The sequence below is a fragment of the Notamacropus eugenii genome, chromosome X (assembly GCF_028372415.1).
Source record: "Notamacropus eugenii isolate mMacEug1 chromosome X, mMacEug1.pri_v2, whole genome shotgun sequence".
Taxonomy (NCBI): Eukaryota; Metazoa; Chordata; class Mammalia; order Diprotodontia; family Macropodidae; genus Notamacropus; species Notamacropus eugenii.
The window spans coordinates 47,293,609-47,317,250 of NC_092879.1; the positions used below are offsets into that span (position 1 = coordinate 47,293,609).

At 38.7% G+C, this 23,642-nt stretch overlaps 1 protein-coding gene across 1 annotated transcript in view; it reads left to right on the plus strand.

Annotated features, from left to right (window-relative positions):
- Positions 1 to 813: 813 nt before the first annotated feature.
- SH2D1A (SH2 domain containing 1A) overlaps positions 814 to 23,642 on the plus strand; it is a 46,348-nt gene continuing 23,519 nt past the window's right edge. Inside the window, exon 1 of the mRNA XM_072626496.1 lies at positions 814 to 2,699. Within this exon, the coding sequence (XP_072482597.1) occupies positions 2,428 to 2,699 (272 nt within the window). The 5' untranslated portion in view covers positions 814 to 2,427. The remainder of the gene's footprint in view (positions 2,700 to 23,642) is intronic.

Genomic DNA, 23,642 nt, shown 5'->3' on the forward strand with positions numbered 1-23,642 from the left:
GCACTGGCTGTGAGAATTGTACTATTACCTGATAATTTAGTTTTTCCTTTTTGAGACTATCTTGGTGGTGCTTCTCTCTGTAGTACCTGGATGCTTTGACAGGTGTGCTATTTTAGCAAGGGAGAACAAAACCGAGACAAAGAGGGAAAATGGCCCCAGCTCCTTGGTTGTCAGACTTTCTGTGCTCTGTGTACACGTGTGGATGATTTACTCCGTTCTCTTGAGGAGATTGGGTATTGTTCCTATGTTATTCTTGGGGGTCCAGCTTATTGGGAGGCTCAGGCCTCTGTGATGTGATACAAAAGGTTCGCCCCCAAATATCTTCTTTCCTGGTATCGGAAATTCTACCAAAAGCAGTTTGTTTCGTCTGGTTAAGCATTTCTTTCTCTTTAAGCTCTGTTAATAGGCAAATACTTATGGCATAGGAGTTAAAGGACCTGGGTTCAAATTCCATTTCTGTGGCTTGCTACCGGGATGACTGAGCAGTCCACTTCAGTTCCCTGGACCTCAGTTTCCTCTTTTGTAAAACGAGGGGGTTTAACTAGTTGAACTCTGAGATTGCTTCCACTTTTAGCTTTATGATCCTATGTATATCCCTGGACAAGTCACTTCCATTCCTTGGACGTTAGTTTCCTCCTCTATAAAATGAGGGAGTTGGCCTAGGTGGCTCCTGAGGTCCTTCCCAGCTTTAGATGATAAGACAATTTATGATGTTGGACACGTAACTTCATCTCTCTAACATCTAAGCGCGAATTATGTTTATGTGGTGGCATTTCCTTGAGTAGAGGCATGAAAGGGTTACATGAAAGCACTGGTGTCCTAGGAGAATTGGGATTGGGGGAGGGAAGGAAAGAGTTGAGAGGAAAAAAGTATGCAAAAGAGGAGCAAGGTCCCATAACAAACTCTGCCCACCCCACAACTGGCCCAGGTTAGTCCCTGAATGCCCACCTGTATACATTTTTTATACTTGGTTTTGGAAATGATTGTACGAGGAAATGTGCGTCTGGTTACTTTAGGTCGTCAGGTTGATAGATGCCATATAAATTAATGGTGAAGCTGAGCACCACTGAGAATTCTGCAGTCAACAAAGAGCGTTGATGCTGGTTGCTATGTAACTCTCTGATGTTGTCCCTAGGTAGAGCGAGTGAAAGCAAATATCTGACTTGGGCCTTAGGCAGCAGAAGCCTTCAGTGCAACAGGTGCCGATATAAAGCACTTATTGTACTTTGTTCTCCTTAATTTGAGGTTCCCCTCCAGTTGTGCATTTCTGAGCTGATTGTGCAAACAAGCATTCAGTACCTACTGTCTGGATAACTGTACTGGGTTATTGAATAGTAATGATTAGAAGGCTAGAAGAGAAGAAAACACACTGATCTTTGCTTTTTAGTTTCCGAATTTAAACTTGTAAAATGGAATTTGAAGGTGTGTTAGCATTAGACTAATCAGGTTCTGACATTTTAAAAAAAGTTCCAACTGGGTTCCCTCAAAACTGCTGCGAATTCTGGGAAATACCATTTAAAGTATGCTGGGTTTGAGAATGGAAGCTGCTTCTCATTTCAAAGAAGTCAATTAAACTTAAAACGTTGAAACGGCCCGCTAGGTGAACATCCTTTGAGCTTCCCCTCAGAGCTCTCCCTTCTGAATTCACAGCACATTTCTGAAAGAAGACACAGATAAGGCAACATGGTAAAGAAATCATTGTTGACAAGTAGCAAGTAGTGCTGAATGGCGGGCCTTGCGAGTTCATGCCAAACTCCAAATAACTATTAGATCCTTCATGTTTAAGTCTTATAATTCAGGAGACAGGTTGGAGGTTCTTTGAAAGGTAAGAATTTTGTGCTAATCTCCCTCTTCCATGTTACCGTGTATCTTTTTTTGTTTATAGCCATATACACGCTCCCCCCAGTAGAATGTAAGTTCTTTGAAGGCAAGTGCCATTGGAGTTTTGTCTTGCTACCTCCCTAGTGCCTAATACGTTGCCTGGCACATAGCAAATGCTTAATAAATGCATGTTGTGATCATTCGTTTTCTGAACTGAAAGCTGTCTTCTCCGGTCCTCCATTTTGCAGGAGTCTTGTGCATTTCAGTAGCAATCGCCCAGCCTGCCTTCCACTGTTTAGGGTCTGCAGGGTGGGTGGGTGTGGGTGGTTAAGCATTCCGGTGGTTTGGCCGTCATCCCCTTCCAGTCATTATCTGCATCAAGTCTTCGGTCTTGGCCCTCCGCCTCAGGAAGGCTGCCCAAGCTCTCCGGGGACTGGGCTGGATTTGCTGTGCCACCCCCTGCGGCCTTGGCCCCGCCCCTGGCCCCTTGGAGACTTTCCTCCCCTGTCCCCTTCCCCCAGGTGAGACGAGTTGGTTAAGGTACGAACTTGCTGAATCGCAAAGTGTGAAAAGAAGGTTTAAAGACACGTCGACAACATCCTGTTGATGTGGTACCTTGAAAAAGCCCAACCCCAAACTGTTCTGGGTGCTCACAGAGCCAGGGAGCTGACTCGTGCGGGGCATCCTCATCCTCCTCTCACCCCCCTGGGCACCAGCTGTCTCAGCTTGTTGCCTCTGGCCATGGACTCCGTGACCGTTTATCACGGGAAGATCAGCCGCGAGATGGGGGAGAAGTTGTTGCTTGCCACGGGCCTGGACGGCAGCTACTTGCTGCGGGACAGTGAGAGCGTGCCTGGGGTCTACTGCCTCTGCGTCCTGTGAGTAAGGGAGGCCGTGGGGCCGGCTGGGGAGAACAGGTGGGGGGCCAGGGGCTGGAGCGGCTGGCAGGTGGAGAAAGGGGCCTGGTGAGCTCAGTCAGCTTTGGGGCGCAGTGCTGGAAGGGTGCAGGTGGCCGGGAGGGATGCTACCCATCAGAGCCCTGGAGGCCCCTGGCCCTCGGGCCTCTCTGCCCAACTCCCTACAAGACTCAGGGGGAGACTTGCGGGCAGTCCACTGGGACCCACGGGCCAAGATAAGGCACAGGCCTCAGGACCTGGCATCCTCCCAGGTCAAGGCACCCCGTCCCCACTCACCTCCTCTCAGTTTCTAAAACGAAACGTAGCTAGCAGAGCCACAGCTGAGCACCGGGGTTCTGCCCCGATGCAGTCTGCCCTGCGGTGGGGGAACTTCCAGGGCAACCCTTGCCCCACCCTGTAGTGAATCCAACCCCAAGTCATGGTCTTCCCCTTACTCCCCGAGTCCTCAATTTGTCGTAGAATTGCAGTATTTTTGACTGTTCGTTTTGTGGCTATGCAGGTGTTTTCCGTTCAGCTTCTAGATTAGGCAGTTTTGATTGAGTTTTACTTAGTGCTTTTGCCAGCTGAGGCAATCTAGTCTAACCTCTTAATTTGAAAGGGAGATTAGGACACTTGCCCAAAGTTGCGCAGGTAGTAAGTGGTAGAGGTGGGATTTGAACCCAGGTTCTCTGACGACAGAGCTTCTGATTTTCCCTTGTACCACAAAGTAAATGACTTGTCGAATATCACACAGCTGGTGTCTGACGAAGTAGAGACACCACCTCAGGCTCTCCAGACTGTGCTGCTGAGCCCTCCATTCTCCTCTGCATGCTAACAGGGGCGGGAAAGGCTCTTTTGGGAAAATTGCATTATTTGTACTAATACTTATTTGTGTCTGGTTTATCTCCGTATTGGAACGAATACTATGAGAGCAGGGGGTGGATCTTATTCACCTTTTTTTATACCAGAAGTTTTGCCCCTTAAAAAAATGAAACTTCATTTTCCTTGATATTCCTTGGATAGGATCAAAACAGAAAAAGTAATGCTCAGGAGCAAATTTAATACCTAACAATAATAAACGGAGCATGTTTTGTAGCAATTTACATAATTTATCTTATTTGATCCCCATAACAACCTCAACAGCTGATGATAATTTGCTTTGTTAGACACCGGGGAGATTTTTCTAGCCAGCCGCACGGTCAGTATATAAAGCCAAGTGTGGATGCTTCGTGACTTGACCAATCATTAAGTACTACATAACATGGCTTAGTAAGTCACAATTCTATACATGGCAATTTTAAAGTTGAACAATTTAAAGTTTTCATAAATGATTTAGGGATAGCTTTAATTACGCCAGAATTTTGGAGGAAAAATAGAGTAGGAGAGAAGAAAGTATTTTGAATTTAAGTTAGAGATAGAAAGAAGCATTTATTACGTTGGATTTATGTAATTTAGACATGTGTAAGTTGTGGCCTTATAAAGCAAAATTATAAATGGTAATGATAACTGGGAGGATGCTTCTAGATGATCAATTTAGAAATGGAGCAGAGACATCAGTGAACAAAACTGTAGAAAAATAGATGCTAAGAAAATAAAATGATATTAATACTGTTTCCTTTTCCGCCTTTGGAGAAGACGGCCTTTTCCATAATGATCTATGATTGTGTCCTCTTCAGCATCTATGCTATTCAGTTTTAATTGATTAAGTTTTAGTTAGTGCTTCTGCAGGCTCAGACAGTGCAAATACAATTTTTATTGCAAAACTGAAATTCACAAAACATCTCCCAGAATGGGACTTATGTTAAGTAAAGTGGGCCGAATTATTTCCCCTGAAATATAGGATCACAGATTTTAGAACTGGAGGGGACATTAGAGATCTCCTCCAACTGCCCTCATTTTAAAGATGTGGAATCTGGGGCCCACAGATTAAGTGACGAACCATGGTCACATAAGTAGGACAGCTGGGATCATTGCTCACAAAAAAATCTTAACACAATACAGCTCTATAATCGACTTTTCTAGGTTTATCGGGTTACTTTCTTTCATAGGCTCGATGGTCCAGCCACATTGGTCCTTTTATTATAATTCATACAGAAGACAGTCTCTGGAACCCATGCTAGGGGAACTCGCTCTTTCCTTCCTTGCTTTCCTTTAAAACTCACTTCAAGCAGCACCTTCTGTAGCAAGGTGTTTTTAACTTTTTTTTTGTGTCATCAATCCCTTTGGAATTCTGGTGAAGGTTTTGGACCCCATTCTCAGATAAATGTTTTTAAATGCATAAAATAAAACATATAAGATTACCAAGGAAAGAGATTATAGTGAAATAGATTTGAAGATACTGAAAAAAGTTCATAGGTGCCTTCCCCCCACAGCTCCCTTATATTCATTTTCTATAATATGCTAGAATGTAAGTGCCTTGTGGGCAGGGGCCGTTTCTTTGTGTGGTCAGTACCTTGCACAATACCAGGCACACAGAGACTGGACCTGGGATTGCTGTGTTAGAGGGAACTTCAGATCTTCCTCCAGAGTTGCCCTGAGCGCTGAGAGTGGAAGTGATTTGCTGAAGGTTCCCTAGCCAGGTTTCCATGTGTCAGAGACAAGACAAGCCCAGTGCTCTCTGGTTTCCAGAGTCAGCCCTTTGTTTCTTCATAACTCAGACTGCCTCCTGACTGTGTTGTTAACTTCAAGGTTCTGCAGGTGCCTTAAATGTCTTCTGAGTCAATCTGAGAAAAGATGAAATGGTGCTTTTGTGTGATATCTTTGTGTTCAGTGTATTTTGGTAAAAATATTCCAGTTTTGAAAATTTGAAGTCCATGTGTGGAATTGTAGAAGGAACTTTGGAGGTCTAATCCAAACCCCTCACTTTACAGATGAGAAAACCAAGGCCCAAAGAGGTTAAGTGATTTGCTCGAGACTACACAGGTGGCTGGCTCAGCCAGGAATCACATAGGTGAGAGTCATGAGTTAACCAGAATACCATGTTCCCTGTCCATACCAGAAATGCAGGAATTCATTGTAAATGTTTTAAGGAAATAGCCCCTAAGGAAAACTTACTGCAATCTTTTTTTTTTTTTTTAAATTTACCTTTGGTGGTGCTTGTAGGATCTGATATTTTCATTTTAGGTTGAATGTATCTGCATTTTTTTTTTAATTAGGAGCAAGAGAAAGATTTTGAGAAAGGTGCAGATGACTCTTGACAGAGGGATACAGAGTTGGTGCTAAGAGGTGTAGTATGAGATGTAAAGAACAGGATTCTGATGGTGGGGCTAATTGAAGGAAAATCACAGAGAGGCAACAGTGCCAGAGCGGATAGGGACTTAATGGAGGCCATAAAAGGAGTCTGAGCTGGGAGACAAGACATTAGGCATGGCAGTGCATGGTGAGGCAGCCAGTGAACGTTTTCAGATCTTTTGCATTTCACTTGTTACTGTGGTGGGTTCTGAACTCTGTGGTGGAATGCAAAGATGTCTGCATTAGGAATGGAGTAGCCTTGGGTTTTGCCCCAAACTCTATCTGTGATCCTTACTGTAATTCTGAGGCAGATGAGTGATATAGTGAGTAGAATGCTAGTCCTGGAGTTAGGAAGATCTTGAGTTCAAAATTGGTCTCAGTTATTTCTTAACTGTGTGACCCTGGTGTCAAGTCTTTTAAACTTCTGTCTCAGTTTCCTCAGGTGTAAAATGAGGATAATAATAGCACTTACCTCCAATTTGTGAAGCTCAATTAAGATATTTGTAAAATGCTTAGCAGAGTGCTTGACACTTAGTTGGCACTCTGTAGATGTTTGCCTGGAGATCTGGCCTTATAGTTAGGAAGGCCTAGTTCCAGAGGGCCCACCTTTAGCATATACTGGCTAGGATTTGGGACAATCCTCTACGGCTATAAGTTGCAGAGAAAGTGCTGATGCATTGTTTACTCGCTGGGGAATTCCCCATACTAGGGAAATCATAGGTCCAGTCCCTTTCCTTATCCCTAATACTCACAGCTAAGGTTTATATAGCATTGTAAGGTTTTGAAAGCCCTTTACATATATTATAGGGAAAACACCCTAACCCTCACTGTATCCTAAAGAACAAGAGCTAACAAGTTGATATCTGTGGAGTGTTTGGAGACGATGAGGAAGATATATAAATAGCTACTTTCTAACTTGTATTATAGTTAAGTTCATAGTGGAAGTCAAGCAATGGCACCAGAGATTCAAGGGAAAGGGAGGGATCATTTTTTAGTTGGGGAAGTTGGTGAAAGCATGGGGAGAAGTTAGCAGCTGAGCTGGGTCTTAGAAAAGAATGGGATGGTAGTCTAAGGAGGCATAAGGCTATCTAGCAGTCCAGTTTCTGTGGAGCACAAAGTGCTTAAGAAAAGTACCATGAAGTAAAGCTGAAAGGAGGGTTAAAGCCGGATCCTGGCATTTTTCTCTTCTTGTCTAGGCAGAAGGGAACCACATAAGGTTTTTTGGACCGCAAAGTGCCAGTATTAAGAAACATACTTATTCCATGGTGTGACCTTTGGACTGCAGACACCAGAATCTGAAAAGAGAAAGGCCATTTAGGCTATTATGGTACTCTGGTAGAGGGGGTGATGCCTTGACCTCAAGTGATAGCAGTAGGGCTTGAGATGAGGGAGCAAATAAGAAAAAGGGAGAGAAATTGCAGAAGAAGTAATCTGAGCCCACATTTAGATGGCATTGTAAGGTTTTTGTTTTTACAATTTTTTCTGCTTTTTGTTTTTATAGTAGTCATTTCTGGAAATGACTCTTTTTCCTCAGGGCACCATAATTGAACCTTCCCTTGTAACAAACAGCTGCGTAAAGACTCTCAATACTGCCTTAGCTGTCCTCTCTCTCCCTGCTAAGAGGAGGGGAGAATTCATTGAGATAACTTATGTCATTTGAGTCTCACAACATCCTTTTCAGGTAGATGCTATTATTATCTCAGTATTACAGATGAAAAAGCTACGATTCAGATTTCTAGTGATTTGCCTAGCATAGCTTTTGAAAAACCTTTCAATCATGATGCTGTACTTAGTAAACCATTGGCTTAATAATCAAAGAGCTGTCACTTTAGCCCTCATACTTTGATTTGGATGTGTCTTACAGACTTTTGTAAGCACCTTTTGGGTGGAAACTATATTTACTTTTAGACTTGCTGGGTTCTAGTAGGAGGTGGTTCTAAAAAAAACTTGTACACTTAAATTTCATAAATTTAATCATTTTCTAAACGCGCTGAAGAATTACGTTTACTTATGAAATGAAAAATCCCCCTTCAACTTTAGGCCTAAATATTAATTTTCATATGTCATATATAATTTTCACATATCATATGTGCGATATTTGTGATTTTGGCAGTGTGGGAACTCCTAGCAAGGCAGATTATAAATCATCTATAATTTAGCAGATTATCTAAGAAAGTTGTCTGATTTGCCCATGGAGTGATTAAGTGATTTGCCCATATTCATTCATCTGGCTTTGGAATAGGGAATGTGGATTCTCACTCGTTATCACTTTTTTTTTTAATCGCACTGATGGTGAGCACTACTGGGGAGCTCCTACCTAGTTTTAAGGAATATCTTTCTGATTTCCTTCCAGTGAGGGTCATGTTTTTGAAGTTTATTTGGTGAGAGTTACCTATCTGGTGGGAGGTATGGCATTAGGGATAGCATTGCTTCCCAAAGACAACATTTCAAAATAACTTTAGGTAAAATTAAAGATTTTTGCTAATTCTTTGGATAAAAGGGATGACTATCCTAGGATCATAGATTTAAAGCTCATCTGTTTGAACCCTCTGAATTTTACAGATGTGGACATTGAGATATCTGTAAAGTGCTGGCCATTCAGATACTGTAACTTGGGGGTATATTGAAGTGTAACTCATCTGGAAGGGGAGCAGCCTTGTGATGGGTCATAAAGCTGATGCTACAAATGTTTGGGGAGAAAAGATCGAAGTTTTATTAAAGATTTCTTCTACAGTAATCTCCCAGAATGCGTGCACACAGGCAACTTGTAAGAGACTACAAAATTGTCCCTAAATTGCCCCAGTATTTATTCCCTCGATCAAACATTTCTGGCTTCTTTTCTTTACCAAACATCGTTCTTGGTTGACATAATATTGATGCAAGCCCTTTTCCTTATCTTGAAGACATTCTGTTTTTGAGAATGTCCAGAGCTCTCCTGTACAAACAAACCTGCAGTTTATCAGCAATTCTATTGCCCCCCTTTTCTGTTTTGTAACCTTCTGGTTCAGCACAAATTATTTTCCCTTATTATAGCTTTCTGTTATAGCCATACACAAAAAATTTAATCCTTCACTTGGTATAGAGATCAGAACACTGAGGCAACCTAAATTATCTTATATTTAGATTTAGAATGTATTTGTGTGTGGTGGTAGCAATTTTTACCTTTCTAGTTTACTTAAATTAGACTAATATAAAAACCATAATCTTCTAAATATATTTTTATTTTTTTATCAATTACGTGTAAACTCAAATTTTTTACATTTGCTTTTAAAAATTTTGAATTCCAAATTATATTCCCTCCCTTACATCCTTTGCACCTTCTTGAGAAGGTAACATGTAGATTATATATGTCCAGTCATGAAAAGTATTTCTGTATTAGCTATGTTGCAAAAGAAAACACAGACCAAAAAAATTCCATAAAGCAAAAAAAAGTATGTTTTGATCTGAATTCAGACAACATCAGTTCTTTCTCGGGAGGTGGATAGCATTTTTTATTCTAAGTCCTTTGGGATTGTTTTTGGATCATTGTATTGCTGAGAATGCCTAAGTCATTCACAACTGATTATCAAACGGTATTGCTGTTACTGTGTACGGTGTTCTCCTGGTTCTGTTCATTTCACTTTGTCTTTCTGGGTTTTTCTGAAAGCATCCTGTTTATCATTTCTTATAGTACAATAATATTTCATCATAATCATATCCCACAACTTGTTTGGCCATTCTGCAATTGGTGGGCATCCCCTTGATTTCAAATTCTTTGCCACTATAGAAAGAGCTACTAGAAATATTTATGTATAAATAGGTCTTTTTCCTTTTTCTTTGATCTCTTTGGGTTACATCTCTAGTAGTGGTATTGCCGAGCCAAAAGGCGTGCACAGTTTTATAGCCCTTTGGGCAGAGTTCCAAATTATTCCCCAAAATGTTTGGAACCGTTCACACCTCCACCAACAACGAATTAGTGTTCCAACTCTCCCATATCTTCTCCAACATTTATCATCTTCTTGTTCTGTCATGTTTACCAATCTGATAGGTGTGATGTGGTACCTCAGAGTTGTTTTAATTTGCATGTCTCTAATCAATGGTGATTTAGATCATGTTTTTATGTGACTACAGATAGCTTTGATTTCTTCTTCTGAAAACTGCCTGTTTATATCTTTTAACCATTTATCAACTGGGGAATGACTCATATTCTTATAAATTTAACTCAGTTTTCTATATACTTGAGAAATGAGGCCTTTATTAGAGAAATTTGCTGTAAAATTCCATTCTCCCCCAGTTTTCTGCTTTCCTTCTAGTCTTGATTGCACTGGTATCATTTGTGCAAAATCTTTTTAATTTGATGCAATCAAAATTATCCTTTACATCCCATAATAATCTGTCTCTTGTTTAGTCATAAATGTTCCCTTATCCTTAGATCTGACAGGTAAAATTTTCTATGCTTCCCTAATTTGCTTATGATATTACCTTTTGTCTCAATCTTGTACGCATTTTGATATTATCTCGGTATACAATGTGAGATGGTGGTCTTTAGCTAATTTTTGCAAAACTGTTTTCTAGTTATCCCAGCAATTTTTTTTGTCAAATAGTGATTTCTTGTCCCAAAATCTTGAATCTTTGGGTTTGTGAGACCCTAGATTACAATGGTCATTTGCTGCAGCGTATTGTGTACCTAATCTGTTCCGTTGATTCACCACTGTTTTTCTTAGCCAGAACTTACTGCTTTGTGATACAGTTTGAAATCTGTCTCTGCTAAATGACCTTCCTTCATGTTGTTTTTTCCGCCGATTCCCATGATATTCTTGATCTTTCATTCTTCCAAATGAATTTTGTTATGATTTTTTTCTTGCTCTATAGAATGATATTTTGGTAATTTGTTGGGTATGGTACTTTAATTTAGGTAGAATTGTACTTTTTATTATATTGGCTTGGCCTCCCCATGAGCAATTAATATTTCTCCAATTATTTAGATCTGACTTTGTGTGAAAAGTGTTTTGAAATTGTGTTCATATAGTTTCTGGGTTTGTCTTGGCAGGTAGACTCCCACAAAAATTTTTAATATTATCTGAAGTTATTTTAAATGGAATTTCTATTTCTGTCTTTTCTGCTGGACTTCATTGGCAATATATTGAAATACTGATGATTTATGTGGGTTTATTTGATATCCTGCAACTTTGCTAAAGTTGTTGATTATCTCAATTAGTGTTTAAAATTTTATTTTAGATTCAAATGCCAGAACACAAATACAGAATAGAAAGAAACATAACCAAAAACATATAAACTTAAATATTGGAACTTAAATATAAAGTTAAAAAAAGCATGTTGTGTGCATAGCAGAACATAAGAGAGGATTCAAATTATGTAACAATAAATTTTCATTTCAAGAAAGCCTGTATGATAAGTAATACTTGTGTCGAAAATTGTCCATCTTTTCTTTGCTTCCTTGTGAGTTCTTTTGTTCTCTGCTGTGTTCTTTTTTACTTTGTTCTTTTTCCCCTCCCCTCACCCCTAGAAGACTACAATAAAGTTTAGATATGTTTCTCTACACACACACACACACACACACACACACACACACACACACACACACACACACACACACACACGCACGCCTGTATAGCCATATACTTTCCCCAAACATATTCTGCTTGTGATCTTTGTTTTTTATGTTTGTGCATATTCTTGTTTCCTATCCCTCCTACCTCCTCTACTTTACTTCTACCCTCTATCTTGCCCTCCTATTACTTAGCTTACCCCCCCATCCACAGATTCCTCCCCTATCCTCCCATTCCCATAAATCTAAACACCCTTCTATACTCCCTTTTATCTATTCCTTCCCTCTCCCCTCTAAAAATCCCTCCCTTATCCTCTCCCCGCTCTGTATGCCCTTATCATTTTATTTCTTCTGAATGTAGAAGACTTTTATACTCTTCTAAATATATATGTATTGTTCCCTCTTAAATCCTTTCCCTATGAAAGTAGGTTACCAGAACTATCAGCCCTCCTCCCCCATCTAATTCCTCTGTATTGATTCTTCCTCTTGCACTTCATTTGTATAAAATGATTACTCTTTTTAGCTGTTCCTAAATGGTTTTACTTTTAAAATTCATATCCTGCTCAGGTTTTCCCCAGTCTTACTTACAAGTTACCCAATTATTAAGAATCTCAGACATACATTTTATGTATATGTATGTGTGTGTGTGTGTACATGTATGTGTGTATATATAAAGTAAAAAGTAAACAGTCTGTCCTTATGAATTCCTTATAATAAGTCTTTGGTATGTACCTAATATTTCTCTTGGTTCTTGTATGTCAAATCTTCTATTAAGTTCAGGATTTTTTTTAAACAAAATCTTGAAAGTCTGAGAGTTTATCAAATGTCCATTCTTTTTTCATTCAGGATAATACTTAACCTTGCAGGGTTTGATATTTTTGTCCAGAGCCCCAGTTCTTTTGCTTTTTGATATATTATGTTCCAAGACCTGCGGTCCTTTAATGTCTCTCTTGCTAGGTCTTACGTGAGTCTAATTGTGGTTCCACCATATTTAAATTGTTTTCATCTTGATGCTTTTAATATTGTAATCTTGAGCCGAGGGTTTTGGAATTTGACTATGATACTCCTATGAGCTTTCCTCATAGGATCTCTTTTAAGTAGTGATCGATGAATTTTTTCTATTTCTATTTTCCCCTCTTGTTCTAATGCTTCAGGGCAATTTTCTTTAATTATTTCTTGTATTATTGTGTCAAGATTCTTGTTTTGATCATAACTTTCAGTTAGTCCAATTATTTTTATGTTTTCCCTTCTTGACCTACCCTCCAAATTTGTTGTTTTTCTTATAAGATATTTCACTTTCTCTTCTATTTTTTCATTATTCATATTTTGGTTGATTATTTCTTGATCTCTTATAATTTCACAGGCTTCACTTTGCCCAATTCTAATTTTCAAGGTGTCATTTTCTTCCTTAAAATTCTGGATTTCCTTTTCTAATTTGTTGACTTTCCTTTCATAACCTTCTTGTTTTTCTTGTATTATTATTTTTTTGTTTAGGTTTTCCTCCATCTCTGTCATTTGGCTTTTAAACACTTTTTAAAGATCTTCTAAGAATTCTTTTGGGGCAAGTATCCACTTGACGTTGCTCTTTGGGGGTATCCTTACTTCAATACCTCCTCTGAAGATGGACCCCAGTCATCTCTATACCCTATGGTTGGATTCTTTCTCCTTTGCTTGTGCATTATTTGTGGTAATAGTTTAATTTTTGTAACCACCTCTAGTACTGGAGTATGGGAAATGTGTCTTTTGTCCCAGATCTTCAGTTCTCCCTTCCTGCCTGGAACCAAACCCAAATCTCCAACCTCCTATAAGTTCCCAGAGTCAGGGGCTTTCTGCCCCACTGCTTCTGCACTTACTGGATGTGTTCTGGATCCTTCTCACCCCTGATATTCTTCATAGCACTGCTGGGTCTGATGTTCCTTATCAGCAGAGGTTCCCTCAATCTTCCCAGGCTCAAACACCCTACTCCCCTCACTATCCCAGATGTGAAAGTTCTTGTGGCTGGGGCTGAGGCATCCTCTCAATAACCCCAGGGCTTGCAACTTGTTGTTAAAATAGACCCTAGCCTGGAAGTGTTTACTCTTCACCAGCACCAAGCCCCAACCTGGGATTTTTCTTCCAATCTTCTCAAATTATCTTAGGAAGACCCTGGTTATGTCCTTATTCTTATTTATCTCCATAAATAAATTGTTCATTTTAAGGGGTTTATTTTAACTCATTTGTGGGGGAAAATCTTGAGAGCTTGGAATTTTCTGACCTACTCTGCCATCTTCCCAGAATCCTCTCCCTTCAATTAGTTTTTTAGTTTATTCTTTATCATCATATCATTGCAAAGTGTGATAGTTTTGTTTCCTCATTGCCTATTTTTATTCCTTCAATTCTTTTTTCTTGTCTTAATGCTATAGCTAGCATTTCTAGTACAATATTGAATAAAGTGGTGTAATGGCCATTCTTGCTTCACCCCTGATAACAGATAATGCTTGCACTTGGTTTTAGATAGATATTACTTATCATTTTAAGATGAACTCCATTTATTCCAATGCTTTCTAGTGTTTTTTTTTAAAATAGGAATGAGTGTTGTATTTTGTCAAAAGCTTTTTTCCTGCATCTCTTGAGATGATCATATGATTTTTGTTGTTTTTTTTAAATTTATGTGGTCAATTATGCTGATAGTTTCCCTTATATAGAATCAACTCTGCATTCCTTGTATAAATCCTATCTGGTCATAGTATATGATCTTTGTGATATATTTCTGTAATCTCCTTGCTAATATTTTATTTTTTATTGTTTGCATCAATATTCATTAGGGAAATTGGTCTATAGTTTTCTTCCTCTGATTTTGCTGTCCCAGGTTTAGGTATCAAAGACATATTTGTGTCATAAAAAGAATGTTAGGACTTCTTCTTTGCCTATTTAACCAAATAATTTATATACTATTGGAATTAATTGCTCTTTAAATGTTTGGTAGAATTCATTGGTGAATCTATTTGGATTTTTTACCTTAGGGAGTTCATTTATGACTTGTTCAATTTATTTTTCTAAGATAAGGTTATTTAAATATTCTGTTTCCTCTCCTGTTAATCTAGGCAGTTTATGTTTTTATAAATATTCATTCATTTCAATTATATTGTCAGATTTATTGGCATATAATTAGGTAAAATATCTCCTAATTTTATCTTTTATTTTATCTTTAGCTTTAATTTTATCTTCATTGGTGGTGAATTCAACCGTTTCATTTTGATACTGGCAATTTGGTTTTCTTTTTAAAATCAAATTTACCAGTAGTTTATTTCATTGTTTTCATCCTATAAAACCAGTTCTTAGTTTTATTTATTATTACTCCAGTGATTTTCTTACTTTCTGTTATGTTAAACTCTCTTTTGATTTTAAGGATTTACAATTTGGTGTTTAATTGGGGATTTTATATTTGTTCTTTTTCTAGTTTTTTAAAATAATGCATTTCCAGTTCATTGATTTATTCTTTCTTTATTTTACAGATGGAAGCAAGTAGAGATATAAATTTTCCCCTAAGTAATGCTTTGGCTGCATCCCATAACTTTTGGTATATTGTCTCATTGTTGTCATTCTTTTCAATGAAATTATTGTTTATTACTATGACTTGAGCTATTCATTCATTAGGATTAGATTATATAGTTTACAATTAATTTTTTTAAAAATTTATTTATTTAACTTTCAACATTCATTTCTACAAAATTTTGGGTTCCAAATTTTCTCCCCATTTCTCCCCTCCCTCCACCCCAAAACGCTGAGCATTCTAATTGCCCCTATCACCAATCTACCCTCTCTTCTAACATCCCTCCCTTCCCTTATCCCCATCTTCTCTTTTTTCCTGTAGGGCAAGATAACTTTCTATACTCCATTACCAGTATCTCTCATTTCCTAGTTGTATGCAAGAACAATACTCAACAGTTGTTCCTAAAACTTTGAGTTCCAACTTCTCTTCCTCCCTCCCTCCCCACCCATCCCCTTTGGGAAAGCAAGTAATTCAACATAGGTCATATCTGTGTAGTTTTGCAAATGATTTCCATAATAGTCGTGTTATGTAAAATTAACTATATTTCCCTCCATCCTATCCTGCTCCCCATTGCTTCTATTCTCTCTTTTGATCCTGTCCCTCCCCAAGAGTGTTGACTTCTAATTGCTTCCTCTTCCCACTGCCCTCCCTTCCATCATCCCCCCTATCCTGCTTATTCCCTTCTCCCCCACTTTCCTGTATTGTAAGATAGGTTTTCATACCAAAATGAGTGTGCATTCTATTATTCCTTCCTTTAGTCGAATGTGATGAGAGTAAGCTTCATGTTTTTTCTCTCCCCTCCCCTCTTTTTCCCTCTACTGAAAAGTCTTTTAGTTGCCTCTTTTATGAGAGATAATTTGCCCCATTCCATTTCTCCCTTTCTCCTCCCAATATATTTCTCTTTCACCCCTTAATTTCATTTTTTAAAGATATGATCCCATCCTATTCAATTCACTCTGTGCTCTCTGTCTCTCTCTGTCTCTGTCTCTCTGTCTCTGTCTCTCTCTCTGTCTCTGTCTGTGTGTGTGTGTGTGTGTGTGTGTGTGTGTGTGTGCAATCCCACCAACTACCCAGATACTGAAAAAAGTTTCAAGAGTTACAAATATTATCTTTCCATGTAGGAATGTAAACAGTTCAACTTTAGTAAGTCCCTTATGACTTCTCTTTGCTGTTTACCTTATCATGCTTCTCTTCAGTCTTGTGTTTGAAAGTCAAATTTTCTTTTCAGCTCTGGTCTTTTCATCAAGAATGCTTAAAAGTCCTCTATTTCATTGAATGACCATTTTTCCCCCTGAAGTATTATACTCAGTTTTGCTGGGTGGGTGATTCTTGGTTTTAGTCCTAGTTTCTTTGACTTCTGGAATATAATATTCCATGCCCTTCAATCCCTTAATGTAGAAGCTGCTAGATTTTGTGTTATCCTGATTGTATTTCCACAATACTTGAATTGTTTCTTTCTAGCTGCTTGCAATATTTTCTCCTTGACCAGGGAACTCTGGAATTTGGCCACAATGTTCCTAGGAGTTTCTCTTTTTGGATCTCTTTCAGGTGCTAATCGGTGGATTCTTTGAATATTTATTTTGCCCTCTGGTTCTAGAATCTCAGGGTAGTTTTCCTTGATAATTTCATGAAAGAGGATGTCTAGGCTCTTTTTTTTTGATCATAGCTCTCCTGGATCATTGTCTCTCCTGGATCTATTTTCCAGGTCAGTTGTTTTTCTAATGAGATGTTTCACATTATCTTCCATTTTTTCATTCTTTTGGTTTTGCTTTGTGATTTCTTGGTTTCTCATAAAGTCATTAGCCTCCATCTGTTCCATTCTAATTTTGAAAGAACTATTTTCTTCAGTGAGCTTTTGAATCTCCTTTTCCATTTGTCTAATTCTGCTTTTTAAAGCATTCTTCTCCTCATTGGCTTTTTGAACCTCTTTTGCCAATTGAGTTAGCCTATTTTTAAAGGTGTTATTTTCTTCAGCATTTTTTGGGTCTCCTTTAGCAAGGTGTTGACCCATTTTTTATGCTTTTCTTGCTTCTCTCTCATTTCTCTTCCCAGTTTTTCCTCCACCTCTCTTACTTGATTTTCAAAATCATTTTTGAGCTCTTCCATGGCCTGAGACCATTGAATATTTATTTTGGATGTTTGGGATACAGAAGCCTTGACTTTTATGTCTTTCCCTGATGGTAAGCATTGTTCTTCCTCATCTGAAAGGATGGGAGGAGGTATCTGTTCACCAAGAAAGTAACCTTCTATGGTCTTATTTTTTTTCCCTTTTTTGGCCATTTTCCCAACCAGTTACTTGACTTTTGTGTCCTTTGTCAAGAGTAGGGTATACTCTGGGAATCTGTTAAAATCTCAGTTCCTCCTAGGTGGCACAATCAAGCGTGTACTGGTCTGGGCACAGGAAGGGATTTTTGTGCCCAGAATCTTAGCAGAGTTTCCTCTCCACAGCCATCTGGCCTCCAGTTCTGCCAAGCCAGCACTGGGGGTAGGGGGTGGGATTCAGTCAAGCTGTGGGGGGCAGGGCCACCAATATCCCTCAGGGCCTCTCCACAGGGTGGAGACAAGAATCAGCTTCTCAGTGCCTCCAGGGGTTTTTATGATCCAACAATGGTCTGCCATGAAAACTGCTGCTGCCTGCCCGATGTGGCCTCTGCAGTTGCTGCCTGAAGGAGGAGCTATGGGAAGGCCCTTCTCCCTTCCTGGCCAGCTGTAAAAACCCATCACTGACCTTTGGTGCCTGTGGGTTGAGGGATCTGAGGACCCCCTGCTACTGGAACTGGGGATTCCCCAACTGGAGATTCTGCCCTGAGAGCTGTTCACAAGCCTGGCTCTGAGGCCAAGGCTGGGCTCTGCTTTGCATCAGGTGCAACTAACATTTCCCCGTGGGCCTTTCAGGTCATCCTGGGCTAGAAATCTCCTCCACTCTGTTCTCCACTTCTGTTGCTCCAAAATTTGTTGAAAGTCCCTCTCTACAGGTATTTTATGGGCTGTGTGGGGAGAACCTCCATATCTGTGTCTTTCTACTCCACCATCTTCTACAATTAATTTTTAATCTATGTTTCCATGGCCCTTTATTGAATGTAATTTTATTGTGTTATGATATGGAAAGGATGCATTTAATATTTTTGCTTTTCTGAATTTGGTTGTGAACACATGCTTAATTTTTGTGAAGCTGCTATGTATTGCTAAGAAAAAGGTATACTCACTTTTATTCTCATCTACTTTTCCCTGAGGTCTATCATATTTAACTATTCTGAAATTCTGTTCATCCCTTTAACTTCTTTCTTGTTTATTTTATAGTTAGCCTTATTTAGTTTTGAGAGGCGAGAGTTGAGGTCCCTGATTAGGAAAGTTTTTCTCCCGTAACTTTTAATAATTTCCTTTAAAAATTTGGATACTGCAAAGTCATTCCGCAATTGATAAGTGGTCAAAGGATAGGAACAGGCAGTTTTCAAAGGAAGAAATTAAAGCTACCTATAGTCATATGAAAAAATGCTCTAAATCACTATTGATTAGAGAGATGCAAATCAAAACATTTCTAAGGTACCATATCACACCTATCAGATTGGCTAACATGATGAAACAGGAAGATGATAAATGTTGGAGAAGATGTGGGAGAGTTGGAACACTAATTCATTGTTGGTGGAGCTGTGAGCTGATCTAACCATTATGGAGAGCAATTCAGAACTATGCCCAAAGGGCTACACAATATGTGCATACCCTTTGACCCAAAATGTTGCTTCTGGGACTGTATCCCAAAGAGATCATAGAAATGGGAAAGGGCCTCACATGTACAAAAATATTTATAGCAACTCTCTTTGTGGTGACCAAAAACTGGAAATCAAGGGAATGCCCATCAATTGGGGAATGGCTGAACAAGTTGTGGCATATGAATATAATGGAATACTATTGTATTATAAGAAATGATGAACAGGAAGACTTCAGAGAGGCCTGGAAGGACCTACATGAACTGATGCTGAGTGAAAAGAGCAGAACCAGGAGAACTTTGTGCACAGCAGCAACCACAGTGTGCGAGGAATTTTTCTGGTAGACTTAGTACTTCATTGCAATGCAAGGACTTAAAAAATTTCCAATAGACTCTTGAGACAAAACGCCTTCCACATCCAGAGAAAGAACTATGGAATTGGATCACAGAATGAAGCAGATCATTTTCTCCTGTGTTGTGTTTTGTTTTGTTTTGTGATTTCTCTCATTCATTTTAATTCTTCTATGCAACATGACTAAGATGAAAATGTATTTAATAGGAATGAATGTGTAGAACCTATATAAGATTGTACGCTGTCTCAGTGAGGGAGTGGGGAGAGAGGATGGCAGAAGGGAGAGGGAGTGGAAAAAAATCTAAGATATATGGAAATGATTGTAGAACACTGAAAACAAATAAAATAATTTAATAATAATTAAATAAGTGAAAGAAAAAGAATTTGGATACTATGCCATTTGATGTATAATACGTATGTATGTATATCGCTTCATTGTCTGTGATATCTTTTGGTAATATGTAGTTTCTCAGCTTATTTCTTTTAATTTGGTCTGTTTCTTTCATGTTTACCTTTTTGTGCTTTTCTTGACTCTTGTATTTCAAAATCACATTTTCTTTTTTAAAAATATATAATTTATTTGTTTTTTAGTTTTCAACATTCACTTTCACAAGAATTTGAATTCAAAATTTCCTCCCCATCCCTCCTTCCCAGGACAACATCCACCCCATCCACCTCTTCCTCCAGTCTGTCCTCCCTTCTATTACCCACTCTTCTTCTACCCCACTTCCCTTTTATTTTCCTGTAGGGCAAAATAGATTTCTATACTCGATTGCCTGTATAGCTTAATTTCCAGTTGCATGCTAAAACAGTTTTTAACATTCATTCCTAAAACTTTGAGTTCCATATTCTCTCCCTTCCTCCTCACCCACCCTAGTTGAGAAAACAGGCAATTCAATATAGGTCATAGATGTGTAACAATGCAAAGCACTTCCATAATAGTTATATTGAAAAAGACTAACGACATTTCCCTCTGTCCTATCCTGCCCTTCATTTTTTCCATTCTTTCCCTTGACCTGTCATCCCACAATAGTGTTTGCTTCTGATTATCCCTGTCCCTATTTTGCTGTCCCTTCTATTATCTTCCCTCTCCTATTCCCTTCCCCCTTGCCTTCCTGCAGGGTAAAATAGATTTCCATATCCAATTGAGTGTGTGTTATTCCCTCCTTAAGCCAAATCCCATGAGAGTAAGGCTCACTTATTCCCTTTCATCTCCCCCCTCTTCCTCTCCATTGCAAAAGCTTTTTCTTCTCTCTTTTATGTAAGAAGATTTGCTACATTCTATCTCTCCCTTTCTCTTACTCCTAGTACATTCCATTCTACAGTAAATTTTATTTTTTAGGTGTTGTCCTTTCTTATTCAGCTTACCCTGTTCCCTCTGTGTGTATGTATATGTACATACATACTTATACCCATGTACATATACATACCTACCCATATATAATATAAACATATATACATACCCATACACACCTACATATATGTATATATTCCCTCTAACTACCCTAATACTGAAAGTCTCATGAGTTTCAAATAACATCTTTCCATGTAGGAATGTAAACCGTTTAATTTTAATAAGTTCCTTAAGGCTTCTCTTTCCTGTTTACATTTTCATGTTTCTTTTGATACTTGTATTTGAAAGTCAAATTTTCTATTCAGCTCTGGTCTTTTCAGCAAGAATGCTTGGAACTCCTTTATTTCATTGAAATTCCATTTTTTCCCTGAAGTATTATAGTCATTTTTGCTGGGTAGGTGATTCTTGGTTTTAATCCTATCTCCTTTGACCTCTGGAATATCATATTCCAAGCCCTTTGATCCCTTAGTGTAGAAGCTGCTAAATTCTGTGTTATCCTGATTGTATTTCAACAATACTTGAATTGTTTCTTTCTGGCTGCTTATAATATTTTGTCCTTGACCTGGGAAATCTGGAATTTTGCTACAATATTTCTAGGAGTTTTCCTTTTGGGATCTCTTTCAGGAGGTGATCAGTGAATTCTTTCTATTTCTATTTTACCCTCTGGGTCTAGAATATCAGGGCAGTTTTCCTTGATAATTTCTTGGAAGATGGGGTCTAGGCTTTTTTTTTTGATCATGGTTTTTAGGTAGACCAATAATTTTTTAATTCTCTCTCCTGCATCTGTTTTCCAGGTCAGTTGTTTTTCCAATGAGATTTCTCATTGTTTTCTACTTTTTCATTCTTTTGGTTTTGTTTTATAATTTCTTGGTTTCTCATAAAGTCATTATCTTCCATCTGCTCCATTCTAATTTTTAAAGAACTAGTTTCTTCAGTGAACTTTTGAAAGTCCTTTTTCATTTGGCTAATTCTGCTTTTTAAAGCATTCTTCTCATTGACTTTTTCGACCTCTTTTATCATTTGAATTAGTCTATTTTTAAAGGTGTTATTTTCTTCAGCATTTTTTTTGGGTCTCCTTTAGCAAGCTGTTGACTCCCTTTTCATGATTTTCTTGTATCTCTCTCATTTCTCTTCCCAGGTTTTCCTCCACCTCTCTTGCTTGATTTTCCAAATCCTTTTTGAGTTCTTCCATGGCCTGAGACCATTGTATAATTTTTTTTGGAGGTTTTGGATGTAGAAGCCTTGACTTTGATGTCTTCCTCTGATGGTATACTTTGTTCTTCCTCATCCTGAAAGGATGGAAGAAAATACCTTTTCACCAAGAAAGTAACCTTCTATAGTCTTGTTTTCTCCCTCTTTTTTGGGCATTTTCCCTGCCAGTTACTTGACTTTTGAGTCCTTTGTCAAATGGTGGGTATCCTCTAGGGACTTGTAAGTTCACAGTTCCTCCAAGGTGGCACAATCAACGGAGAGGAGTTTACTCTTCCCCTTGCCTGTTCTCTGGTCTGGGAGCAATGCCAAGCACTCTTTTCCACGCTGGAACTGTGAGTGGGGTTCCCCCTCCAGTGCCACCACCAGCTTCACCATGCCAATCCTCCTCCTCACCCCAGAATCACCACTCAGGACTGAGAACCAGATAGGCTGCTTGATTTCCCCAGCGTCTTTAGGTGGAGGGCTCCAAAAGTGGAAGCTGCTGCTGCTGCTGCCCTGGGGCCAAGGCCAGACCAGGCTCCCCTCTCACCAAAGTGAAAAAGCTGTCTTACTGACCTTTGAAGCTCTCTTTGGCATTTGTGGGTTGAGAAATCTGGGAACTGAAGCTTCTACCCACAATTCCTTGCCCTGAAGCCTGCTCCAGTCCAGTGAAGTGCCTGTGCAACCAAGACTGGGCTCTGCTCTGCTCCTAGCCTGGGGCAATAGACCTTTCCTGTCAGCCTTTCAGGCTGTCTTGTGCTGGAAATCTGTTTCACTCTGTCAATTTGTGATTTATGTTGCTCTTGAATTAGTTTAGTTATTTTTTCCAGGTATTTTATGGACTATGGGGAGAGAGCTAGAGCAGGTCTGTCTTTCTACTCTGACATCTTGGCTCTGTCCCTCAAAATCAAATTTTCTATTTGACTCTGGTCTTTTCATCCAGAATACTTGAAAGTCCTCTATTACATTAAATATCTATTTTCCCCCAGAAGGATTATACTCATTTTTTTCTAGACAGGTTATTTTTTATTTTAATTCTAGCTCCTTTGCCTTCCAGAATATTGTATTCCAAGCCCTCCACTCCTTTAATGTGGAAGCTGCAAAATGTTCTGTGATTCCAACTGTGGCTCCACAATATTTAAATTGTTTCTTTCTGGCTACTTGCAATATTTTCTCCTTGACTTGGGAGCTTTGAAATTTGGTTTTAATATTTCTGGGAGTTGTCATTTTGAAATCTCTTTCTGGAAGTAATGGGTGGAGTCTTTCATTGTCTGTTTTACCCTCTGGTTCTAGGACATCAGTGCAGTTTTCCTTGATAGTTTCTAGCAGTATAATTCTAAGCTCTTTTTATGATCATGGCTTTCAGGTAGTCCAATGATTTTAAAATGCTCTCTCCTCAATTTTCTTGTCCAGTTGTTTTTTCAATGAGATATTTCACATTTTCTTCTATTTTTTTCATTCTTTTCTTTTGCTTTATTATTTCTTGGCGTTTCATGGAGTCATTAGCTTCTCCTCACCCAATTCTAATTTTTAATGAATTATTTTCTTCAGTGAGATTTTGTATCTCTTTTAACATTAGGTCAATTCTGTTTCTTAAGGAGTTTTTTTCTTCATTGAATTTTTGTATGCCTTTTTCTGTTTGGTCAATTCTGGTTTTTAAGCTGTTATTTTCATTAGTGTGTTTTGCGCTTTTTTGTTGTTATTGTTCAATTGCTTCAGTTATATCTCACTGTGGCTCCATTTGGGATTTTCTTGGCAAAGATACTGGTGTAGTTTGATATTTCCTTCTCCAGCTTATTTTACAAATGAGGAAGCTGAGGCAAACAGGATTGACTTGCCCAGGGGTCCCTCAGCTAGTAAGTATCTGAAGCTAGATTTGAACTCAGATCTTCCTGACTCTAGGCCTAGCATTCTATCCACTGAGCCACCTAAGTGCCCCATTTCTCTTTTACCAAGCTGTTGACTCTCTTTTTATAACTTTCTTGCATCACTCTTGTTTCTTTGTCCAATT